Source organism: Penicillium verhagenii, assembly GCF_028828195.1.
Source record: "Penicillium verhagenii strain IBT 33310 chromosome Unknown utg000013l_segment0_segment0, whole genome shotgun sequence".
Taxonomy (NCBI): Eukaryota; Fungi; Ascomycota; class Eurotiomycetes; order Eurotiales; family Aspergillaceae; genus Penicillium; species Penicillium verhagenii.
In genome coordinates this window covers 823,326-842,501 of record NW_026643177.1, presented here as the reverse complement: position 1 = coordinate 842,501, position 19,176 = coordinate 823,326, and the positions used below count along the sequence as shown (strand labels likewise).

The 19,176-nt window shown below is 49.4% G+C and overlaps 7 protein-coding genes across 7 annotated transcripts; 3 read left to right on the top strand and 4 right to left on the bottom strand.

The window, feature by feature from the left end:
- Positions 1-526: 526 nt before the first annotated feature.
- On the bottom strand, positions 527-7,005 carry cch1 (calcium channel protein CCH1; the record flags this gene model as incomplete). Its single annotated transcript, XM_057170957.1, has 2 exons — positions 527-2,343; positions 2,400-7,005. 2 exons carry the CDS (start codon positions 7,003-7,005, stop codon positions 527-529), a joined length of 6,423 nt encoding a protein of 2,140 aa, XP_057015678.1.
- Positions 7,006-7,809: 804 nt separating this feature from the next.
- Positions 7,810-9,125, bottom strand: N7466_011567 (uncharacterized protein; the record flags this gene model as incomplete). Its single annotated transcript, XM_057170956.1, has 3 exons — positions 7,810-8,353; positions 8,437-8,981; positions 9,075-9,125. The coding sequence occupies 3 exons, from the start codon at positions 9,123-9,125 to the stop codon at positions 7,810-7,812; spliced, it is 1,140 nt and encodes a 379-aa protein (XP_057015677.1).
- A 642-nt stretch (positions 9,126-9,767) lies between these two features.
- Positions 9,768-10,988, top strand: N7466_011566 (FAD/NAD(P)-binding domain-containing protein; the record flags this gene model as incomplete). Its single annotated transcript, XM_057170955.1, has 1 exon — positions 9,768-10,988. One exon carries the CDS (start codon positions 9,768-9,770, stop codon positions 10,986-10,988), a length of 1,221 nt encoding a protein of 406 aa, XP_057015676.1.
- Positions 10,989-11,482: 494 nt separating this feature from the next.
- N7466_011565 (60S ribosomal protein eL6) lies at positions 11,483-12,502 on the top strand (the record flags this gene model as incomplete). Its single annotated transcript, XM_057170954.1, has 3 exons — positions 11,483-11,602; positions 11,931-12,266; positions 12,350-12,502. 3 exons carry the CDS (start codon positions 11,483-11,485, stop codon positions 12,500-12,502), a joined length of 609 nt encoding a protein of 202 aa, XP_057015675.1.
- Positions 12,503-13,607: 1,105 nt separating this feature from the next.
- On the bottom strand, positions 13,608-14,682 carry N7466_011564 (sterol desaturase family protein; the record flags this gene model as incomplete). The annotated part of the gene is made up of 2 exons (XM_057170953.1): positions 13,608-14,141; positions 14,203-14,682. The coding sequence occupies 2 exons, from the start codon at positions 14,680-14,682 to the stop codon at positions 13,608-13,610; spliced, it is 1,014 nt and encodes a 337-aa protein (XP_057015674.1).
- Positions 14,683-15,218: 536 nt separating this feature from the next.
- Positions 15,219-16,389, bottom strand: ksrA (3-dehydrosphinganine reductase; the record flags this gene model as incomplete). The annotated part of the gene is made up of 3 exons (XM_057170952.1): positions 15,219-16,052; positions 16,121-16,252; positions 16,345-16,389. The coding sequence occupies 3 exons, from the start codon at positions 16,387-16,389 to the stop codon at positions 15,219-15,221; spliced, it is 1,011 nt and encodes a 336-aa protein (XP_057015673.1).
- A 451-nt stretch (positions 16,390-16,840) lies between these two features.
- On the top strand, positions 16,841-18,806 carry N7466_011562 (something about silencing 10 family protein; the record flags this gene model as incomplete). The annotated part of the gene is made up of 2 exons (XM_057170951.1): positions 16,841-17,018; positions 17,080-18,806. 2 exons carry the CDS (start codon positions 16,841-16,843, stop codon positions 18,804-18,806), a joined length of 1,905 nt encoding a protein of 634 aa, XP_057015672.1.
- Positions 18,807-19,176: the final 370 nt, after the last annotated feature.

Sequence of the window (19,176 nt, the reverse complement as noted above, 5' to 3'; positions counted from 1 at the left end):
TGTTCTATTGCCTACATAGGCAATGGGTGCGTATCTCGTGTTCCAAGCTTCTTACCAGCCTCATACCTCATACTGAATTCGGCTATATACGACGATCCAATAGTTCGGACCCACTTGATTCAGCCACCCCCGATATTGAAAACGTTTCTATGGGGTACTTGGATGTACATAACATCACAATCTATTGAAGGAGAAAACCATTTATAGGATCAATAAAGGAGATAGCGAGAGAGAAAAAAGAACACTTGGGATATAAGGAAATGGTTAAATCCCACGCCGCTGCTATGCAAGATGCTTCCAATGGATGCCAGGACTGAGGGTATTGTACAGGGGGGAAATCGAAAAACAAAATCTAAACAATGGAAAACTCTCCTCTACTGTAAATCAACTTGCAGGAGCAAAAACAAAAAAGAGAAGGGAGAAGAGGAAGATAGAAGAATGTCCAAGACTGAAACAATTCGTCCAATCCATCTGTCGGTCGTAGATCCATACTCGTCTCTTCATGGGAGACATCAACATCAATACATTAAGGTGAACCCTTCTCAGTGGATTGGGTAGACCGGTTAGATCGCTCGGCGGATCCATGATCCCCAGACCGCCGCTGCTGTGTGAAGCTACGCCGGATACTCTCACCCCAGACGGAGTTATCCAGCGAGTGCATCACATCCTGCACGTTCATGGTGCTTTGGCGGCCAGGATCGGTACCCGTAGCAGAGTCACGGCGTTCACCAGAGTCGAACGACCCGCGTTCGCCATACATATGGCGCGGGGTTCGCGAAGGACTTATACTTGCCCAGTCCGTCGGGGTGCTAGTACCCGACGCGCGACCACCGCTCATGGTAGTGTCCAGGCGAGGCAGGTCGTGCCGGTTGGCAGTAGGGCTGGATTCGGCGCGGCGATGGAAGGTAGAGGAAGGCGACAGCATTGGCGCAAATGGCCCGTCAAGATCAGGCTGGGTTTGCGGCGTCATGGTGCCGGGAGCGGGCTCCTCGTGATCTTCGGAATCATCCACGGGGTCATCGACATAGATCTCGGGGACCGTGAATTGAGGAATGGCCGTCATGCGAGAGCTCTTCTTGCGGTCAATGGCACGGCGGAATTGACGGGACCAGTATAGAGTGTCAAAGAAACCGACCACGGTGTTGCGGCGGACGGCTTCCTCCACACGTTGCAGGCGTGCTCGGCGCCGGAGGAATTCTTCCAGACGCAGACTCTTGCTATCGCTGATGACATTGTAATGGGCGAGGATCATCAGGCATTGATGGAAGGAGATACCACGGTCTGGGTCTGCTGATACAAGGACCTCTTCGTAAAAGGTATTGAGCCGCTGCCGCCGCTCTCGAATGGTCTTGACTGGGATGCGATTGAGAATGCGGTTAAGCTCTTTCAGGTCGACCTCGTCGACAATGTTCTCCCCGTTGGGTTGCATCATCGGATTCAAGGAATCCTGCGAGCGCATATGTAGGGAGGAGCGGAAAGAGACAACCGAGTCTCGGCGATTAATTCGACACTGATCTAGAATCGCACCAACAGTGAATTCGCCGTCATAAATGCGCATCGAGAAGATACCGGAGAGCTCTCCCAGCAACCGAGGGAATTGCTCTTTCGAGATGAAACCAGTGCCATCCGGATCGTAAGTTGACCAGGCATGTTTGAAGCGGCGGGTCTCTTCACGGTTCACCGCATATAGGCCACTGCTTCTTTGGTAGACGTAAGAGAAACTTTCGAAGATAAGCGAGACGAATAGTGATACGAAGATGTACATGCTGATGATGTTCCACGCGATGAATAGAGATCGAGCCCAGCCGGCACTGCCGCAGTCGTCTTCAAGGAAGTCGGAACTATATGTGCAGAAAGGTGGTTCCATGGTGGCAAAATCCTCCATGACCTGGTTCCAACCCTCTCCGCAACTGGATCGGAAGAGTAGAATAAGGGATTTGGGAACGTCGCGGAAATTGAGATTACTGCTCTCGTTGCTCCCAAACTTCGTGAGGCCAAAGGCTTGGTTCATGGCAATGCCAAATACTAGAAACAGGACGAACCAGGTGGCAAGAAGGTTGCCAATGACTGGCAGACTAGCTGCGGCTGTCTTGAACAGCTGGTCCAGCTGGTTGTTTCGTGGAATAAGAAGCAAAGCGATGGCGACGAGGAACAGTTTGTTCATCTCGAGAACAGCCTGTGTCGATAAAGCGATGTGCAAGATAGTCGTGATCCATGCACCAGGTACAACTACGAGGGAGTATAGATCCCATGAGCTTCGACTGAACCGATGCCACCCAAGACCGACAAATCGAATCACAACATTAGCCAAGTAGACGAACATGAAGACGAAGAACAAAATGGCTGTGTACGATTAGTAAAGGCCTCTCACCCCGGAAAAACATAGGATGGTAACTTACAACGAGACATCTCCCACACTTCAGGCTCTGGATAGAACTCAAGCACCAGAAGGATCAAATGTAGACAGAGAGTTGCAGTGACAAAGTGCGCCCACCGCCCATGTTTTTTCACTGCAATTCGATAGCACCATTGCTGCCACTGGGCACTCTTGTCATTGAGGGACCTTTTTGAGGGCGAAATTTGTCGAAGGAGTTTCCGCAACTCGAGCCAAGATCGCTGTTCGGCAGTCAAGAAGGCAACGCCAGTCTGTTCTGTGTAGTTGCGCATGAAAACAGACACAAACAGCGTCAGAACAAACACGGCTCCAAGAAGGTTGAAGACAACAAAGAAGAAGCCGTTGGCGGGGGCGTAGTTGTCTTGTGGTTGCAAACCATGGCCGACAATACTCATCACGCTTTCTTGGACATCGATCCAACCTTCCTGAGAGACAATCTGGAAAAGAATGAAGAGGGAGTCGCCGAAATTGTCAAAGTCATAGTAAGTGTTGGTCACAGTTCGGGGGCCAATGACATCCCAGTTGTAGGGCGAGCTATAGTATTCATTGACACAAAACGTCAAATTGCCCGAAAAGTCACCGTCGTTGCAGGTTAAGAGTTGTCCATTGAATAGATTGAGGGCGTAGATGGCGAAGGGAATCAGGAAACTCAAGGATACCGCAGCTGCAGCAACGACCTTCATTCCCCCTAGGATGATAACAGAGTGGAAAGTGTCTTTGGCACTATCGCTGACATTCAGCAAACGCAGAGCTCTCAGCGCTTTAAAAGCACCGATGGGTCTGGAGATACTGAAGTCCTTGTATAGAGAACTTCCGACGTTAACCCAGAGAGTGACCAATACAATTCCGTCAATGAAACCCCAAGAGCTGCGAAAGAATGCATTGGGTGTCCAGAAGAAACCATCCGCAATCACCTTGATAGTTGCCTCGACGGTGAAGACGACTGCAAAGCCCATGTCGGTGTAGACGAACCAGTTGCGGTTAGTACGGAAATATTGTCTTTGATACAATGGAGTCGTGATGCATGCAAGAAGCACCATGGCCACAATTGCCGTGTAAATGATAGCTGAGAATGTATACCACACTGGTTTATATGGATCCACACCTTCAACTCGTTGGTTGCCGCGTCCAGGCCCAACGATTCGCTGGCACAACTTTCTGACTGGGTGGTGTGGCCCAAACATGTAAAGCGACTTGTTGTATTTAGGATGTTTTATAAGATACTCTCGCTGTGCACGCTTTCTCGCCTCGGCCGCTGAGACAACTTCTCTGGCCATGGTTCTTGGGTCTAGGTCTTCATAGGCCCGGGAGAATTTGAGCTTCGAGTAGAATGGGTTAGGCTCCCGACCCATAATGAGTGCATTCGCTTTGGCCATGGCTTGCGAGATGAAACCTGGGTCGGTAGTCTCCGCTATCGCACCATCAGGAATTGCATTCTCTCTGCTCTGGTTTTCTGACCCCTCTTCTAGAATTTCCTCTTCTTCATCAAGGAATTCACGGACAACGGCATCCTTCAGCAACATTTCCAAGGCAGCGGGTCCATGATCAAGCGGGTCCTTGAAGCGATCCGAATCACGACCCAAGCGAAGGATCTTCGAAAGCGCAAGGTTTCCTTGAGTAGCTTGCCCGATATGCTTCTGTTCTAAAAATGCCCGAACCTGCTGAAGACGCTTCTCATCCTCTGACACATCAAAACTCTCTTGAATGACCGCAATGAACATGTTCAGTATGATGAAATTGGCCACGATGAACCACATGATGATGAATGAGGCGGAAATCCACGCAGTATTGAAGTGGGTGGTATATGCGGTAACATTATACAAAATAGTTGTCCAATTTTCACTCGACAATATCTGATACATACCCAGGAACGAGTTGTAGATATCGGCAAATGTGATCATGATGGAGTTTCCCGATGGATCCTCGGAAGGGATCTGGCTGCGAAAGAGTTGCGTTGCAAAGATGGCAGCGAGAAAAGTCATCAAAAAAAGGAAAAATATCAGGTTGAGTAAACCAACGGTGTTTCGGAAGACAACCAAAATAAGTTTCTTGGTCACGGGGATTGCCAGTACAACTCGGTAGACCCGAAGAATTTGAAAGAGAGTCAGGACGGTATAAGCACGCCCCGAGTTTTTGATGGGGGGTATTTGAATGATGCAAGTGACAATAACAAGAAGCAGGTCAAACCAATTTCGGCGTTTCACATGGAATGCACGCCAATCGGATGCAAATCGCAAGACAATTTCAAGCAGGAAAACGAGCGTGATCACCAGCTCGGTGTTTGAGATAAAGCTGGCTCGGTCTTCTCCCATGGTTGAACTCGTCAATGCTTGAATGATTAGGTCGTAGACAATGATGAGAATCCAAAGGTATTCAGTCTTGTCGTAAAATCTTTTCAGCGTGCTTACTTTTCGAGTGGTGGTGTTATCTTCTTCGATATTGTCGATTTGTTGGACAGCAAAAGCACTGCGTTTACTTTCCTCTCGAATGACTTGAAAAGAATGAGTAATGACCGCAACGAGCAAGTTCACCAACCACAGGCTGAGAATGACAAGGCCAAAGGCAAAAAACAGCGCCGCTGCGAGATAATCGCTGTCGGTGGTGTAGTAAAGCAAATCGGTGAATGTGTTGGAACTCATGATGACAAAGACCGCCTCCAATGATTGAAGGATGTTGTCAAAACTCACTGTTCCATTATAGGGATTCGTGCCTTCAACACACAGGGAACCTGCAGGGCATATATAGCCTTTGGCGGAAGAACTACCCAGAACAGTACCGGAGGCATCAAGCCAAGGCATGTTCTCACCCGTGGTGCTATTAAGATACCCGCCACAAAATTGAAGAGTACCGTATGCATCGTTCGAGGTGAAATTGGAAATTCCCTCAGGGTCGATCCAGACACAGGTTCTCCGCAAACTGGATTTAAAACTCTGTATACCAACAATCGCAAATAGAAGCCAAAAGAATCCAATGAGAAATGCGACATGCACAAGAAGAGGAGCAGCTCTTTTCAGACTTCGAAGAATTACAGAGGTTCCGTTTGTAAGAGAAAGAAGTCGCAAAATTCGAAGACAACTCAGCATTCGAAAGATGTAAAGCTGATGGGCGGCCTCAAGGCCATGTAGCGAAAGGACAAAGGAGACCCAATAGGCGATGACTGCCACGAAATCTAGTCTGTTGAACGAGTGTCGAAGGAACGCACGGTGGGCGAGTCGAGAACGGCGTTTGTGGAGAGGATCGTCGAAGGTTTGCTCATCCAATGCATTCATTCCAGTGAACGTCCGCAAAATAGAGGCTTGGGGCTCGGGTTGCAGGAATGAGACTTTTTTCTTGGTCGTCTGCCGATGAGGAGTAATGAGGTTCTTGGCCTTCTCTGCCATGGCTTTCCTAATTCCAATGTTCCGGTCGAGCGTGCTATACTCCCTCGGGTTGAATAAGAAACCAGAGACCAAGATCTTGGCGGCAATTTCGAGGGTGTAGATAATGAAAATAACAAAAAACACATAATCTAATGGGGAGTGGCCCCATCGTACTGCCCAAGGTCGGTTGAACACCGATTGTGAAGATTCCACGATCAGCAAGATAGTTTGAATCACAATTACTACCAAAATGAAAGGCTCCATGTATGAATGAACGAGGATATCGCAAAGCCAAAGTCGCAAAGGGTTATTGGGTCCAAAAATGTTCAGCGATCTGCCTCGGAAAGGATTATTTCGGTACTTCCACATAGTACTTGACGTCCGGTTGTCTCTCGGCGGCAGTCCGGGGTCGGTATCATGGGCGAAATCGGTCATTGCAGGTAGAACTGGGGGTCCCTCCAGGCGTGAATTTTTATGAGACTCCTCTCGTTCAATTGATTGTTGCACAACTTCCGGTTCATTACTCAAGTTGACCACTCGCTGTGACATGGATTTCACCATCGAACTGGCACGCTGCAGCGCCCCGCCGGGGCTCGATGGGGATAGAGAACGGGACCGGGCGCTACTGCCACGACGTGGGCGCAAACCCTCCTCCAAATGAGGGAGATCATCACCCAAACGCGATCCATCACCGGAGCGGATGGATTGGCCAGCAATATCACTGCTTGGTCGACCTTCTGAGACAGGGGCACCGCTGATCGGTTGGAGGTATCTAGGATCGGTCAGGCGTGCAGTGTCGTCTTCGTCGACTCGGGGCGGCGCGTAATAGTCGGGTTCATGAGAGTTGTAGTTGTCCAAGGGTATATTATCGAGATCAGAGGCTCCATCGTTGAAATCGTGTCTGGCTGAGGGGCCTGATAATGATAAACGCGGCGCGTCAAAAGTAATGCCGAACGACATGGCCTGCGCGAGAGCGCCTAGATCATTCTCTTCGTCTTCATTCGGTTGTTGGAACGGATTCCTGTTTGTATTTCCCAAGTCGACCGGCGACTCCTCTGCAACGCTCTGGTATTGTTTGCGCGACCCTCTACTCATTAAAGATCGTCGTGAAAAGACTCCGCCCCCCACACTGTTAGTGCGGCCTCTGCCATGACCATCTGCGGGGACATTGATGTCGGATCTGGACAGATCCTGAAGCGGGATCTGGTCGGAAGTGTCATTCTCGCCAGTGGTTTGGCTATTCGACGCCATCGTCAGGCAAGGGTAATGATTATCGAACTGTCGACATCGCAGGCTGTGTGTGACAAAACCGCGACCGGTTGGGAGGGGAAATGGCCAGGGGACTCGAGGGGTAGTTCCGGGATTGTGAGTAGTAGTGAAGAAGGTAAGATTTGATGCACGAGAGTTCGGTTCATACCAGCCGCTCGGCTCGGAGCATTGCTAAAGCCAAGACTTAGAATTGGGGCCAAGCTGGGTGAATTTTTGGCAGCTGAATAGGTGTTTAGACTAAAAAAGTTGCCGGTCGCAAATCCACTAAACGGGAACAGCGCCAATACACTTTATGGTGATTGGCTGGTTTTCAGATTACAACGAATCCGGTGGCTGAGGAAATCGGCTTGCACCGCCTGATTGTCTCATATATTGAATTACATGTAAGACTAGAGAGATTCTAGATTGAGACCTGAGAAAGCATATATAGATTAAATTATATCGTATTTGCAAGACTCAATGACTACTGGTATTTGGATATTCAGCAGTGTTTTTATTTTATTTTTCAACATCTCAGGTAAATATACTAGTGACATTTCCGTGGTCCACCGGGAGATTACACTTTCCCCCCTTACGGATCGCGCTATCTTAGTTGATGACGAGGCCTTAGTCAACAGACATTTTGAAGGGGGAAAAAAACGGAACAACGTTGGTGGGGTTTGCCAACGTTACCAAAAATAGTACAGAGTATGTAATGTGCTTTCAAATCATTTTCTTCTCATAATCGAGATGTAAAGGTTGTGGTGAGTACTAGTAATCTAAAACATTGAAAGGAGCATATTCATATCAATCCGTTTCCATCTTCGAATCATCCTTCTTGACATGTTGCCGAACGCCATCTAAGAATGCCTCCACTGCTTGAGCCCCACCCACGGGTACACCGCCCCGACGCATAAATCCTCCATTGGCCACTGGAATCTGCAGGGCTTCACTGATACTAGGAAGTCCACCGTCGCGGAGAGCAACAGTAAGGCTAGCTAAGCTTTGGGTGAACTGCGGAGATCTGAGCACCTTGCGAAGAATGTCTTTCTTTTGACTGAGGTCGAGAGAAAGAAGAGCCGCTTGGGCCAACTCTGGGTCCGTGTCCGCCTCCGAGGCTTCCGCATTGCCTTGGGCAAGTAGAAGTAATGCTGGTGGTAAGAAGCTTAGGAGATGATCGGCAGTAGACTCGTCGGCGGTTTCAATGAATGGCAGGGTGGTGGGGGGTGGCAAGAGGTCCTGAAGGGTTGTAGCAGGTCGCTCGGGTCCCGGCGATTGAGACTGGCTTTGACCACCTAGAGACCGCAAGAAACCCTGGACAACTGAGGATGGATCGGAAGCGTCATTTGCTCTAAAAAAAGATGAAGAAAAAAAAAATCAAACATGTCAGACTTTCATAAGCTCTAATTGCCACGGGCAGAGATATGTACCTACGCTCGTCCACCATCAGCGCCACCTTCACGCGACTCCTGGCCTTCCTCGCGAATATCCCCTCCAGTGGCGTCTGCGCCAGCACCACCACTGCCTGCGCCGTGATGGCTTGCATCATGGTCTGTCTCCACATCCTCCATGGTCTCATCATCATCACCGCCAGATGGTCTTTGGGGGAGGTTGGCAATCTCATGTTCCACGTCAACTTCCTCGCCCTGCAACAAGACATCGACAATCTCTCCAAGCTTCAGATCTCGGGGGCTGAACCAGCTCGCGTCGCCATTCTCATGTTGGGATTGAGACTGCAACCAGAATAGATACCTCTGGGAGCTAGATGAGAACTTCAAAACAAAGACTCGGCCATTTGTCAAGTCCTTTGTGTAGGGCGTAAAGCTTCCATCTGTAGGGATCATGACCAGGTCGACATCGGGCTCGTTAATGGGCGAGCTGCGAGGCCGCCAGCAGAAGTGCACCAAGTCTTCTTCGGAGTAGAGATAGATATAGCCCGGGGTAGGCTTAGGTTTCACAGTAGCAGGGGTTGTGGAGCTCTAAGGTTCAATCAAATGTTAGTTCTGCACTATAAGGAAGAGGCTTCTCAGAAGTTCACACGAGATGCGATTGATGAGGTTTGAGGCACGTACATCCAGATCACAGATACCTGCTTTGAAGGTAATGATGGGAGCTATCGACATGATGGAAGAGTATCGCTATACAAGCCAGCGATCGGGAAAGATTGATTTGTTATGATAAATTCCACACCAGGTGGATGAAAAGGTGGTTTTCGAAAGGAAGCGTGAAGGTCTGCGGAGAGAAGCTTCAGGATACGTCAGTTCGTGTTTGTGGTTGAGCAGCTGACTTGCGTTGAGTGGTCGCACCGGCTGCCGTTGTTTCCGCCTTCATAATTAGGCTACAAGGCACGTGTTATCGGGTTCTTATCGATATCTTATCAGCCCGATCAGGAAGCAACGTCATGATCTCCAGAACTTCAGATTCTACAGTACAATGATCAACCTACGTATTAAAGAATCGAAATCATCTTTCGATTACCAGGCAAATGAATCTGAATTTAATGTCTAGTTTTATCACCTTCAGCTGTTAAGGTATCAACTATCCTTAGAAACCGACTATAAGATACTTAGTACGATAGTCCTCCGGGATTTGAAAATACCGTAAATCCCCGCAAATCCCCGGTACCTACTCCAAAGTTCGTCTGAGTAGTACCCGGGGGTATATATGGCACACCAGTCTCGCTGTTCTGTCCCTAAAACCAAACGCCACTCTCCGTTAATAAACACGTTATTTTTCAACTCCTCTGGCCTTACACATCCTGTGCTATGACTCTGAAAATACTCATCTGCGGTGGAGGTTGTGCCGGACCTGCACTAGCTTTCTGGCTCGCCCGCGCAGGTCATCGCGTTGTCGTGGTGGAGCGCTTCCCTGCTTTAAGAGCCACAGGTGCTCAGATTGATCTACGAGGCCAAGGTATTGAAGTTGCCAAACGGATGGGCCTCATAGAGACCATCCGCAGCAAATTGGTCGACGAAGACGGCCTGGCATTTGTGGATTCCAAAGGGACAGTTCATGCAACTTTGATGGCCAACAAGTCTGGAAAAGGTGCACAGTCTCTGACATCGGAGTATGAGATTATGCGCGGTGATCTCGTGCGTATATTTTACGATGCTACAAAAGACAATGTGAAATATATATTCGGCCAGACAGTTGAGCAATTCGAACAAGACGAAGAACAAGTCGTCGCGCATTTCTCAGATGGTTCATCCGATACGTTTGACATACTTGTTGGAGCAGACGGCCAAGGATCTCGTATTCGCAAAGCTGTTATTCCTCCAGACTCGGATCCATATCTCAGGTTGGGTGTGCACATGGCTTATTGGTTCATTCCACGTGCCGAGGGAGACAACAATATACGGAAATCCTATATCTGCTCGGGCGGTCGAATGATCCAGCGCCGAACACACAATCCGACTGAGACTCAAGTCTACTTTACTCTTCGGGATTCTACTCCTGAAATTTCGAGCATTCACAGGGCTTCGGTAGAACAACAAAAGGAGTTTTGGACTCAGCGATATCGCGACGCTGGGTGGCAAATTGATCGATTCCTCAAAGGCATGGAAACAACCCAAAACTGGTACTGTCAAGAAGTTGTTCAGATCCGTACCAGTACATGGTCCAAGGGTCGGGTGGTCTTGCTTGGAGACGCTGCTCATTGCCCCTCGCCATTTAGTGGGATGGGAACCAGCGCGTCTCTCGTCGGTGCTTATGTTCTGGCAGGTGAGATTATTCGAAACTCTGATGATCTCCCGCAAGCATTTGCAAATTACGATAAGGTCATGCGACCATTCGTGGATGAAATTCAAAAGATGAATCCTCGTCTAATAGGATACGCCTTGCCTGAGTCAGAATGGGCATGCTCAGTTTTGCTTTTTATTGCGTGGCTGGCTTGTTTGCTTCATATACCTCAGCTCATTGCAAGGTTTTCCAATGCCAATAAGGGTGGGTGGGTTGTTCCAGATTACCTGGAACTTCAACAGGGCTAAGGAAGGGCTTATAGTACGGAGTACCTACTATCCATGTACAACATTTGAAGCCTTATGTACACTCAGCGCAATGGATCAAAAGTCATTCATGAATAACTACATGAATACACATACTTTGATAAGATTTGTTTTCAAACGAGACAGAATGAATTTGATATTTTACTGAATTTTTACATTGTCCAAATTCCCAAAATTTGTAGTAAAGGAAAAATGACTTGTACTTAGCATGCGGAAGTGGATCTAGAGTTTTGTTAGGGCAGCGTTGGCCCCACTTAAACCTTGGAAGAGCAAAGACCCGCTCGATCGATCCCGTGACTCAGGAGATTGCTGACTGATCACGGTCCCCCAACGCTACTCGGCTAACCCTGCATCACGTGAAGTAGGGCTTGCGCTTCCCACAAACCCTCATACCAGACTCCACTTGCAAGTCCGCACATCAACCTCCAACACCAACCACCAACCCGACAACCACCTACACCGTCCCAGCAGCCACGATGTCGGACGCTACTGTTGGCCAGACGAAGCAGTTTGGAAAGGGTCAGCGGACTGTGACGCACCCGGCCCTGCAGGCTCAGAAGTGGTACCCCGTGGATGATGAGTCGAAGCCCAAGAAGGTCCGTATACCACCACAAAGTCAATCGAAACAATCGAAAGGAACAACGCCAAGGATATGAGCATGGGAAAGGCGACTGGGATGAATGCGATAAATGGCGCCCGGAGACGGTCGAAGGGTCTCTACACGACAAAAACCGACACATTTGTTGATGAGATCGGGTATCAACCCGCCACGACTGTGGAGTTTTCTTGAGACTTCTCATGCAAGCGCATCGCATTTTCGCATTCATTCCGGCAACCCAACCCCGCCCATGCCACGCGCATTACACATTCGATTGTTTCGACATTTTTCAAGATTCAATATTCTGACATGATTTGTGCATATAGGTTCGCAAGACCATCCGTCCCGCTAAGGTCCGCGAGAGCCTCCAGCCCGGTACCGTCCTGATCCTCCTCGCTGGTCGTTTCCGCGGCAAGCGTGTCATCCTGCTCAAGCACCTCGAGCAGGGTGTTCTCCTCGTTACCGGCCCCTTCAAGATCAACGGTGTTCCCCTCCGCCGTGTCAACGCCCGCTACGTTATCGCCACCTCCAAGCAGGTCGATGTCTCCGCTGTTGACCAGAAGACCATCGAGAAGGTCTCCGCTCCCGGCTACTTCACCAAGGAGAAGGCCGCTGAGAAGAAGACTGAGGACGCTTTCTTCAAGCAGGGCGAGAAGGCCCAGGTGCGTTATGATCGATTCCGATCAGGAATCTATTCTTTTATCTTTGATATGGATCACAAACTAACGTGAATTTCGCTCTACAGAAGAAGGTTGTTGCCAGTGCCCGTGCTACCGACCAGAAGGCTATCGACCAGTCCATCCTCGGCGGAATCAAGAAGGAGGACTTCCTCGGCAGCTACCTTGCCACCACCTTCAGCCTGCGTAACGGTGACAAGCCCCACGAGATGAAGTGGTAAAAAAGTGCGATGCGGCGGCCGCGGGTTCGGTAGATAGTTGAGGAGGACTCATCTTTCAACGAGGGGCGGCTCGGTTGCAAATCGGCATCCTTGGCGTCACGGAGGGAGCGGTTTCATGATTCATGTAACTCCAAGAGGAATCCGTTTTATACATGTTTTTCGCTGGTTTCTAGGATTTCTGCGTTTAATTCGGATATCCGGCTGTTGTTTGCCTCTGTTCCAAGCCCTTTTCCCCTCTCGGCGCGGTCGATTCAGCATGACCTCCTTTCCCTTTTCTCTTCGGGGAATGGAGGGAAAAGAGCCGTGGTGTGAAGAAAGACTTCAAACAAAAAAAGATTAAAAAATACCTCGCTCCAGCAGCCCCGCTGGATTCTCTTTCATGTTCAGTATGACATACATCTCTTCCAATTCCCAGGTACAGACGGCAATCCAAAAAATTGGGTCATTTTTATTACTATACATTGGATGCACTTGTAAAATCTATCTAAGTAACTTGACGTACTTTGTAGATTTGAAACAAGCCACAGACATCTGGATACAATAATACTTTAATACTTTAAATTGAGTGGACACATTTAACTGAGCCTCGATTTGTGCGATAACGACGTAATCAATCCTTTTGACATTGATATCCGGGGACTCTAAACATTGACATCTGGAACATCGAAGTACTAAATCTCCACAAATTGCATCTATCCGAACCATCCATAAAGAGCACCCAACATCAGCCACGCAACACCCATGAGAACGGACAACATTGAATTTATTCCACCTGTCTCAAATTTCAAGAAATGAACCTCAAAAATCCCAAATGTGCTGAGATAACATTGAACTGGATTATGTATCGAATCCAAATATATATATGTGTCATTACATATAGCGTGCTTTCAAAGTACTATGTAACTGGCACCCATTATGGGCATCGATCAGCCCACATGTGCACACAAACATGGATGGGTGAGATCAGTACACACATGTGTATTGAACCAGGAAATTCTATGTACCAGTGTGCTATGTACTATTAGTAGGTACTATGCGGATGCACTTAACCAGTTGACATTAGTGCCCAGAAACCAACTCCCACCAAAAATATATCATCTACTATCTAGGTTGGACGTGTATTCCTCCGCAGCGTACCCTCCCGAATCTTTCTCTTCGAAGCCTCCATTGTCTCCCGAACCCGCTTCTCAATCTCCTGCTCATCCAAATCCGCCATGGGATCCTCTCCAGCTCCAGCGGAACTCGTAGTGCTCGATCCGAATGCCCAATCCAAAATGCCCCAAGGTCCAAAATTGCCTGTGCCCTCTCCAATCAAATGCTCATCCGTGCGACGCGCAATCCCACCCATGAAAAAGTTGGTTGGCATCACCGTGTATCCGCAATACGCAAACGTTTCCTCAATAGACACAAAAGTCAGGTAGAAGATATAGGTAAGCATGTGAAACCGGAGAAGCAGCGCCGGCAAGTAAGTTGGAATAAAGCGGATGAAGATGTACACCAAAGGGTGGTCGTAGTGTGCCGTAAGAGGAAACGGGGTCCTCAGACTATGGTACCATGCCTGGTGGCATCGGCTCAGATACCTAGTAAACACCGATCTCGGGTTATGCAGGCCGTAGCGGTGAATATAGTAGGTCAAGCCCTAGCAAGACAGAGTAAAGTTAGTAACATGTTCAGCAGCAGGGAGGAAAATGGGTCCGTACCTCGCGAATCAGTAAACCAAGTACCAGGCCCTGGCCCATCTGCCACGGCATGGGGAGCTTCATGGACACTTTGACCGCACTGCGGACCTGGAGAACCTGCACCAGAAGTGTCTCAATTGCACCTTGTAGAACGGTCGCAAGAACCACGTTGAAAATCGCCCAGCATGCGACCTTGAGATCTCTCGCGCGAACCATACCGAACGCCCTACCGGCAGGTAGACCGGCCTGGCCATGCGCCTTGATTATCACGGCTGCACTTGGCGTGAGGACGTCGAACAGGAAGAATATGACCGACGGTAGCAGGAAAAATGTGAGCCGTACAGCGGCTGAACCGACTAGCTCGACGCGAAGTGGAGAGTGCGACAGCACGAGGGTCGACCATGTCACGTAGAAAAAGATGAAATTGAGGCTGGTCGCATAAGAGGACATGGTGGGGATCAAGACGAGGGAAAGGATGGGGAGCGAGAATAGGGTGTCCATTGTGATTTATATTATCGCAGCCGCAGCTTGCAAAAATGCATGTGCCAGAGTAAAGTTTTGGATGTAGTTTGGATGCCGATCGGGGATCACGATGCGGGGGAAGATGATTTGCTACCCTCGACAGATCAAGGGATTTAAGACATGAACTGGATGGCAAGAATAATTTAAAAATACATCTTCGAGTCAAAGATCTTTGTCAAAATGAGATTCTTTGAAGCTCGCTGGTGGAGGGGTTGCAAAGAGATGAAAGAAAACTAGGGTGGCAGGGAACTGATCTCCACTACGTCACCGCCACCCGCATTCCACATACTATTTACGTCTACTGCGGGAGAATGAATTGGGAAACAAAATCAAAGACACAAGACAAAGAATGAATTTTGGAATCTAATCAATACTAAGGATATACAGTCCCCAAGTAAATTGAGGTGCAAACGGGTGGACGCCGATCAGGCCAAACGAACGAACAGCCAGAAGGACAAAGGAATGCAAGAGGGTATAATACAGTCACCAAATCATAAACCATCAGGATGATCACATTACTCGGCGCAAACCTGTTGGGGGAGACCGTTGGTTTTTCCCCAGTTGAATGCCTTGTTGCGGAGGTCTGGAATGACCTGAAGGAAGACCAAGTTACTCAGCCAGCTGAGGAAAGTATCGCCGACGATGTTGTTGCGAGGGCTGGGTCCAAGTGCGGTACCCTTCATGACATTTCCGACGAACATGGTGGTAATGAGGTATTCCCCACGCTCCAAAGCTTGGATGGCGATCTGTCCAACCTCTTCAGGGGTCTGGGGCTTGTCAGACTCCTCGAGCATCTTGGTCAGCTCGGGCTTGATCTTCTGCTCGTTGTCAAATCCTGGGCTCAGAATGCCCATGGGGAAAACGGTGTGAATCTTGACATCAGCAGCCGGGGCTGTGTTGCGGTGTCGCTGAGTGTAAGCACCGTTGTACATCTCGATCTCTTGGCTGAGAGTGTCAGACAAGGAGCGAATGGCAGCCTTGGCAGGAGAGTAGGGTCCGTAGCCAGCGATCGGGACAAAGGCAAGAGTAGAGCACGTGAAAATGAGGTGACGACGGGGGTTTCGCATCTGGCCACTGGGGGGAACAGGAGCAAGCCAGTTGCGGAGAGTGGCATGGGCCATGTTTGCAGCAGTCCAGTAGACTGTGTCCATCTGTTGACGCTGAAGGTCGATTGGCACGTCGATAAAGAAGCCGGGATGGCAGTATCCAGCACAGCACCAAACGACATCAGGGGCAGCACCGTCATTCCAGGCAGTGACTTCAGCAACGACTCGATCACACTCAGAGGCATCGGTGAGATCGGCACAGATGTACATAAATCGCTGCTTGATCGAATTCAAGGCCTTGAACTGGAATGAATGTTAGAACAGAATCACAGAATCACAGAAAGAACATGAAAGGGGCAGAAGGATCAAACCTTGAGTTCTTCCACAGTTTGCTCAAGCTTGGAGGCAGTGCGAGCAACAACGACGACATGTGCACCTTTACCGGCCAGTTGACCTGCAACAGCTCGGCCCATGCCATCAGATCCACCAGTGATGACCACAGTCTGGATGAAAAAGTCAGTGAAAAAAGTTGGGAGAAAGGGTTGGGGGCTTGGGATGGAGGGTTTGGGATGGAAAGGTGGCAGATTTGACTTACACGGCCCTCGACCTGGAACTCGTTCTTGCGGTTGAATCCGAACATCTTGACGATCGTATAGGCAATGACAGAGCAGACGAGTACAGATATCCCGATGACTGGGGCTGAAATATGAGATGGAGTGATAAAGGATGGTAGTTGAGGCATGAGGAAGAGGAAAGAAAAGAAAAGGGAAGAAAGTGGGAGGTCAATTGCGCGTGCCTGCCTATTCCAGATGTTTTGGTGATATGGATATTGAAGGCAGGAGCGATGCAGAGAGACTCGGAAGGTGCCCGGATACAACCATGAACATGAATACAAGGTACAATGTGGCGTATTTGGCGTTGGCTGTAAAGTAAAACAGTATTGTCATTTCCGCCCATGCAAACCACGCAAAATATCCCTTCTGGGCGTAGTGTATCACGGGCGGTGAAAGCAGCCCAAAAAATTATTTTGTCCGCGCAGTCGAGAACCACCGATTGATCAGATCAGCAATCATATCCACAAGTTTCTAGTTATGGGTGGTAAAAGAAAGGCCGGTGGTCGCCCCCCAAAGGCTGAAGCTCCCGCGCGCACCAAGTTCGACATTGAAGAACGCTTTGACGACTCCGAGGATGAATTCCAGGCCGGCCGCGACCAAATTCTGCTGGATGAAGCCCCCGAGGCCAAGCGGCGGCGCAGAGTTGCCCAAGATGGTATGTCTGGTTTTGGAATTTTGGCACAAATCTATGCCAGCCGATCTGACTTGTTATACAGAAGAGGATCTTCAAGATTCCGAGGAGGAGGTTCTAGGCTACGACGATGTCGACGAAGACGAGGATGATTTCCAGGACGAAGAAGACTCCGAGGATGAATACGATGATATGGGCGAGCCGAAAAAGCGAGGCGCAGAGGACTCCGACGAAGAAGAGGAGGGAATCGCAGCATGGGGTTCATCAAAGAAGGATCTTTACAATGCAGACCAGATCGAGACCGAAGTCGATGCTCTTGAGGAAGAGCAAGAGGCAAAGCGACTGCAACAGAAGCAATTAGAGGCTATGAACGAGGCCGACTTTGGCTTCGATGAATCCGAATGGGCAGACTCCGGAAAAGGCGCGGACGACGAAGCAGAGAACGCTGGAGATGTCACCGAAGTCCTCCCACAATTGGAAATTACCGAGGACATGAGCAGTGACGAAAAACTCAAGATCTTGAAATCGAGGTATCCCGAATTCCAGCCCTTGGCCAAGGATTACGTCGATCTGCAATCAACCTACCAGACTTTGCAAAAGCAGGCGAAAAAGGCCTCAAAAACCACAGATGAAACTGCAGATGAGCCCCAGCCCGCACCCGTGGCTGTTGTGAAACTGCGCGCTTTGTCGGCATACCTGGGTACCATCAATATGTACTTCCTTCTTCTTACTTCTTCCTCCGACGGCACCGAGAGTCATTCTCCGATGTCCCCCACCGAGCTCCGACAACATCCCGTCATGCGCTCTCTCGTCAAGTTCCGCAAAATCTGGGAGAAGGTTCAGGACATTGAAGTCACCGAGATCACTGAGGTGGTCAAGAAGTCTCCAGCCAAGATCGAGTCAACTAAGGTCGAGGAACAACCCACCAAAATTAAGGAAACTAAGAAGGTCAAGGAAACAAAGAGTCTCAGCAGGTTTGAGCGTGCAGCTTTGGCAGCACAGGCTAAGGCCGATGCTCTTCTTGAGGAACGACTCCGTGCGACAAATGCCGGTCTGGCCGACTTGGACGACTTGGTCACAGAGCCTACCCAGAAGCGCAAGAGTCAAAAGACCAAGACCCTCGCCAAGGATGACGACTCTGACTTCGGTGACGAAGATGCTCTTACAGCTCGTGAAGCCGAGGAGAAGCTTAAGCAGAAGCGCTCTCTCCGATTCTACACCTCCCAAATTGCCCAAAAGGCCAACAAGCGTCATGCCGCAGGTCGCGATGCCGGCGGTGATGCTGATATTCCTCACCGCGAGCGCTTGAAGGACCGACAGGCCCGCTTGAACGCCGAGGCCGAGAGGCGTGGTCGCCAAAACCCTGATATTGGCCAAGACCTTGGCGGAGACAGTGACGAAGAAGACAATCGCGTCCGAAAGGAGCTTCGCAATGAGGGAGCCGGCGCGGCAGATGACGAATACTACGACATGCTTGCGGCACGAGGCAAGCAACGCAAGGATGACAAGCAGGCTCGCGCTGACGCCCACGCGGAAGCAGCCCGCCAAGGCGGTCATGTTGAGGCACAGGAGATTATTGGACCGGATGGCAAGCGTGCCATTACCTACCAGATCGAGAAGAACAAGGGTCTCATGGCGAAGCGCAACAAGGACGTGCGTAACCCGCGTGTTAAGAAGCGCAAGAAGTACGAAGAGAAGAAGAAGAAGCTTGGCAGCATCCGGCAGATCTACAAGGGTGGTGAGGGCCGTGGTGGCTACGGTGGTGAGCTTACAGGTATCAAGAAGAACCTGGTCAAGAGTGTCAAGCTCTAAGTTTGAAGCGTTTAAAAAGCATGGATATGTGTTTTGTCTTTTCGCAAGGCGTCTACTTTGGTTCATGGCAGATACAGGATTTGATGTGTATATACAAATTCGATTTCATACTCTCACGTTCAACACCCTTTCCAAGGTCTTTAATTGTATTTTTCAAGTTCCTTTTCTACTCCGTACAATTCAGTGCATTCAAGCGAATGACCCACATGGGCGATTGAGGGGTTACAGCCTATGGGACCTACAAACCGCCTATTATTGCCAAAGAAGCACAACGAACATGACCAGACCACGTCAAAGAGCACAACAAAGAAACGAGGACTTGAAAGTTGAAATTCTTTTTTGCTGTTCTATATTCAAGTCGATCGTAGTC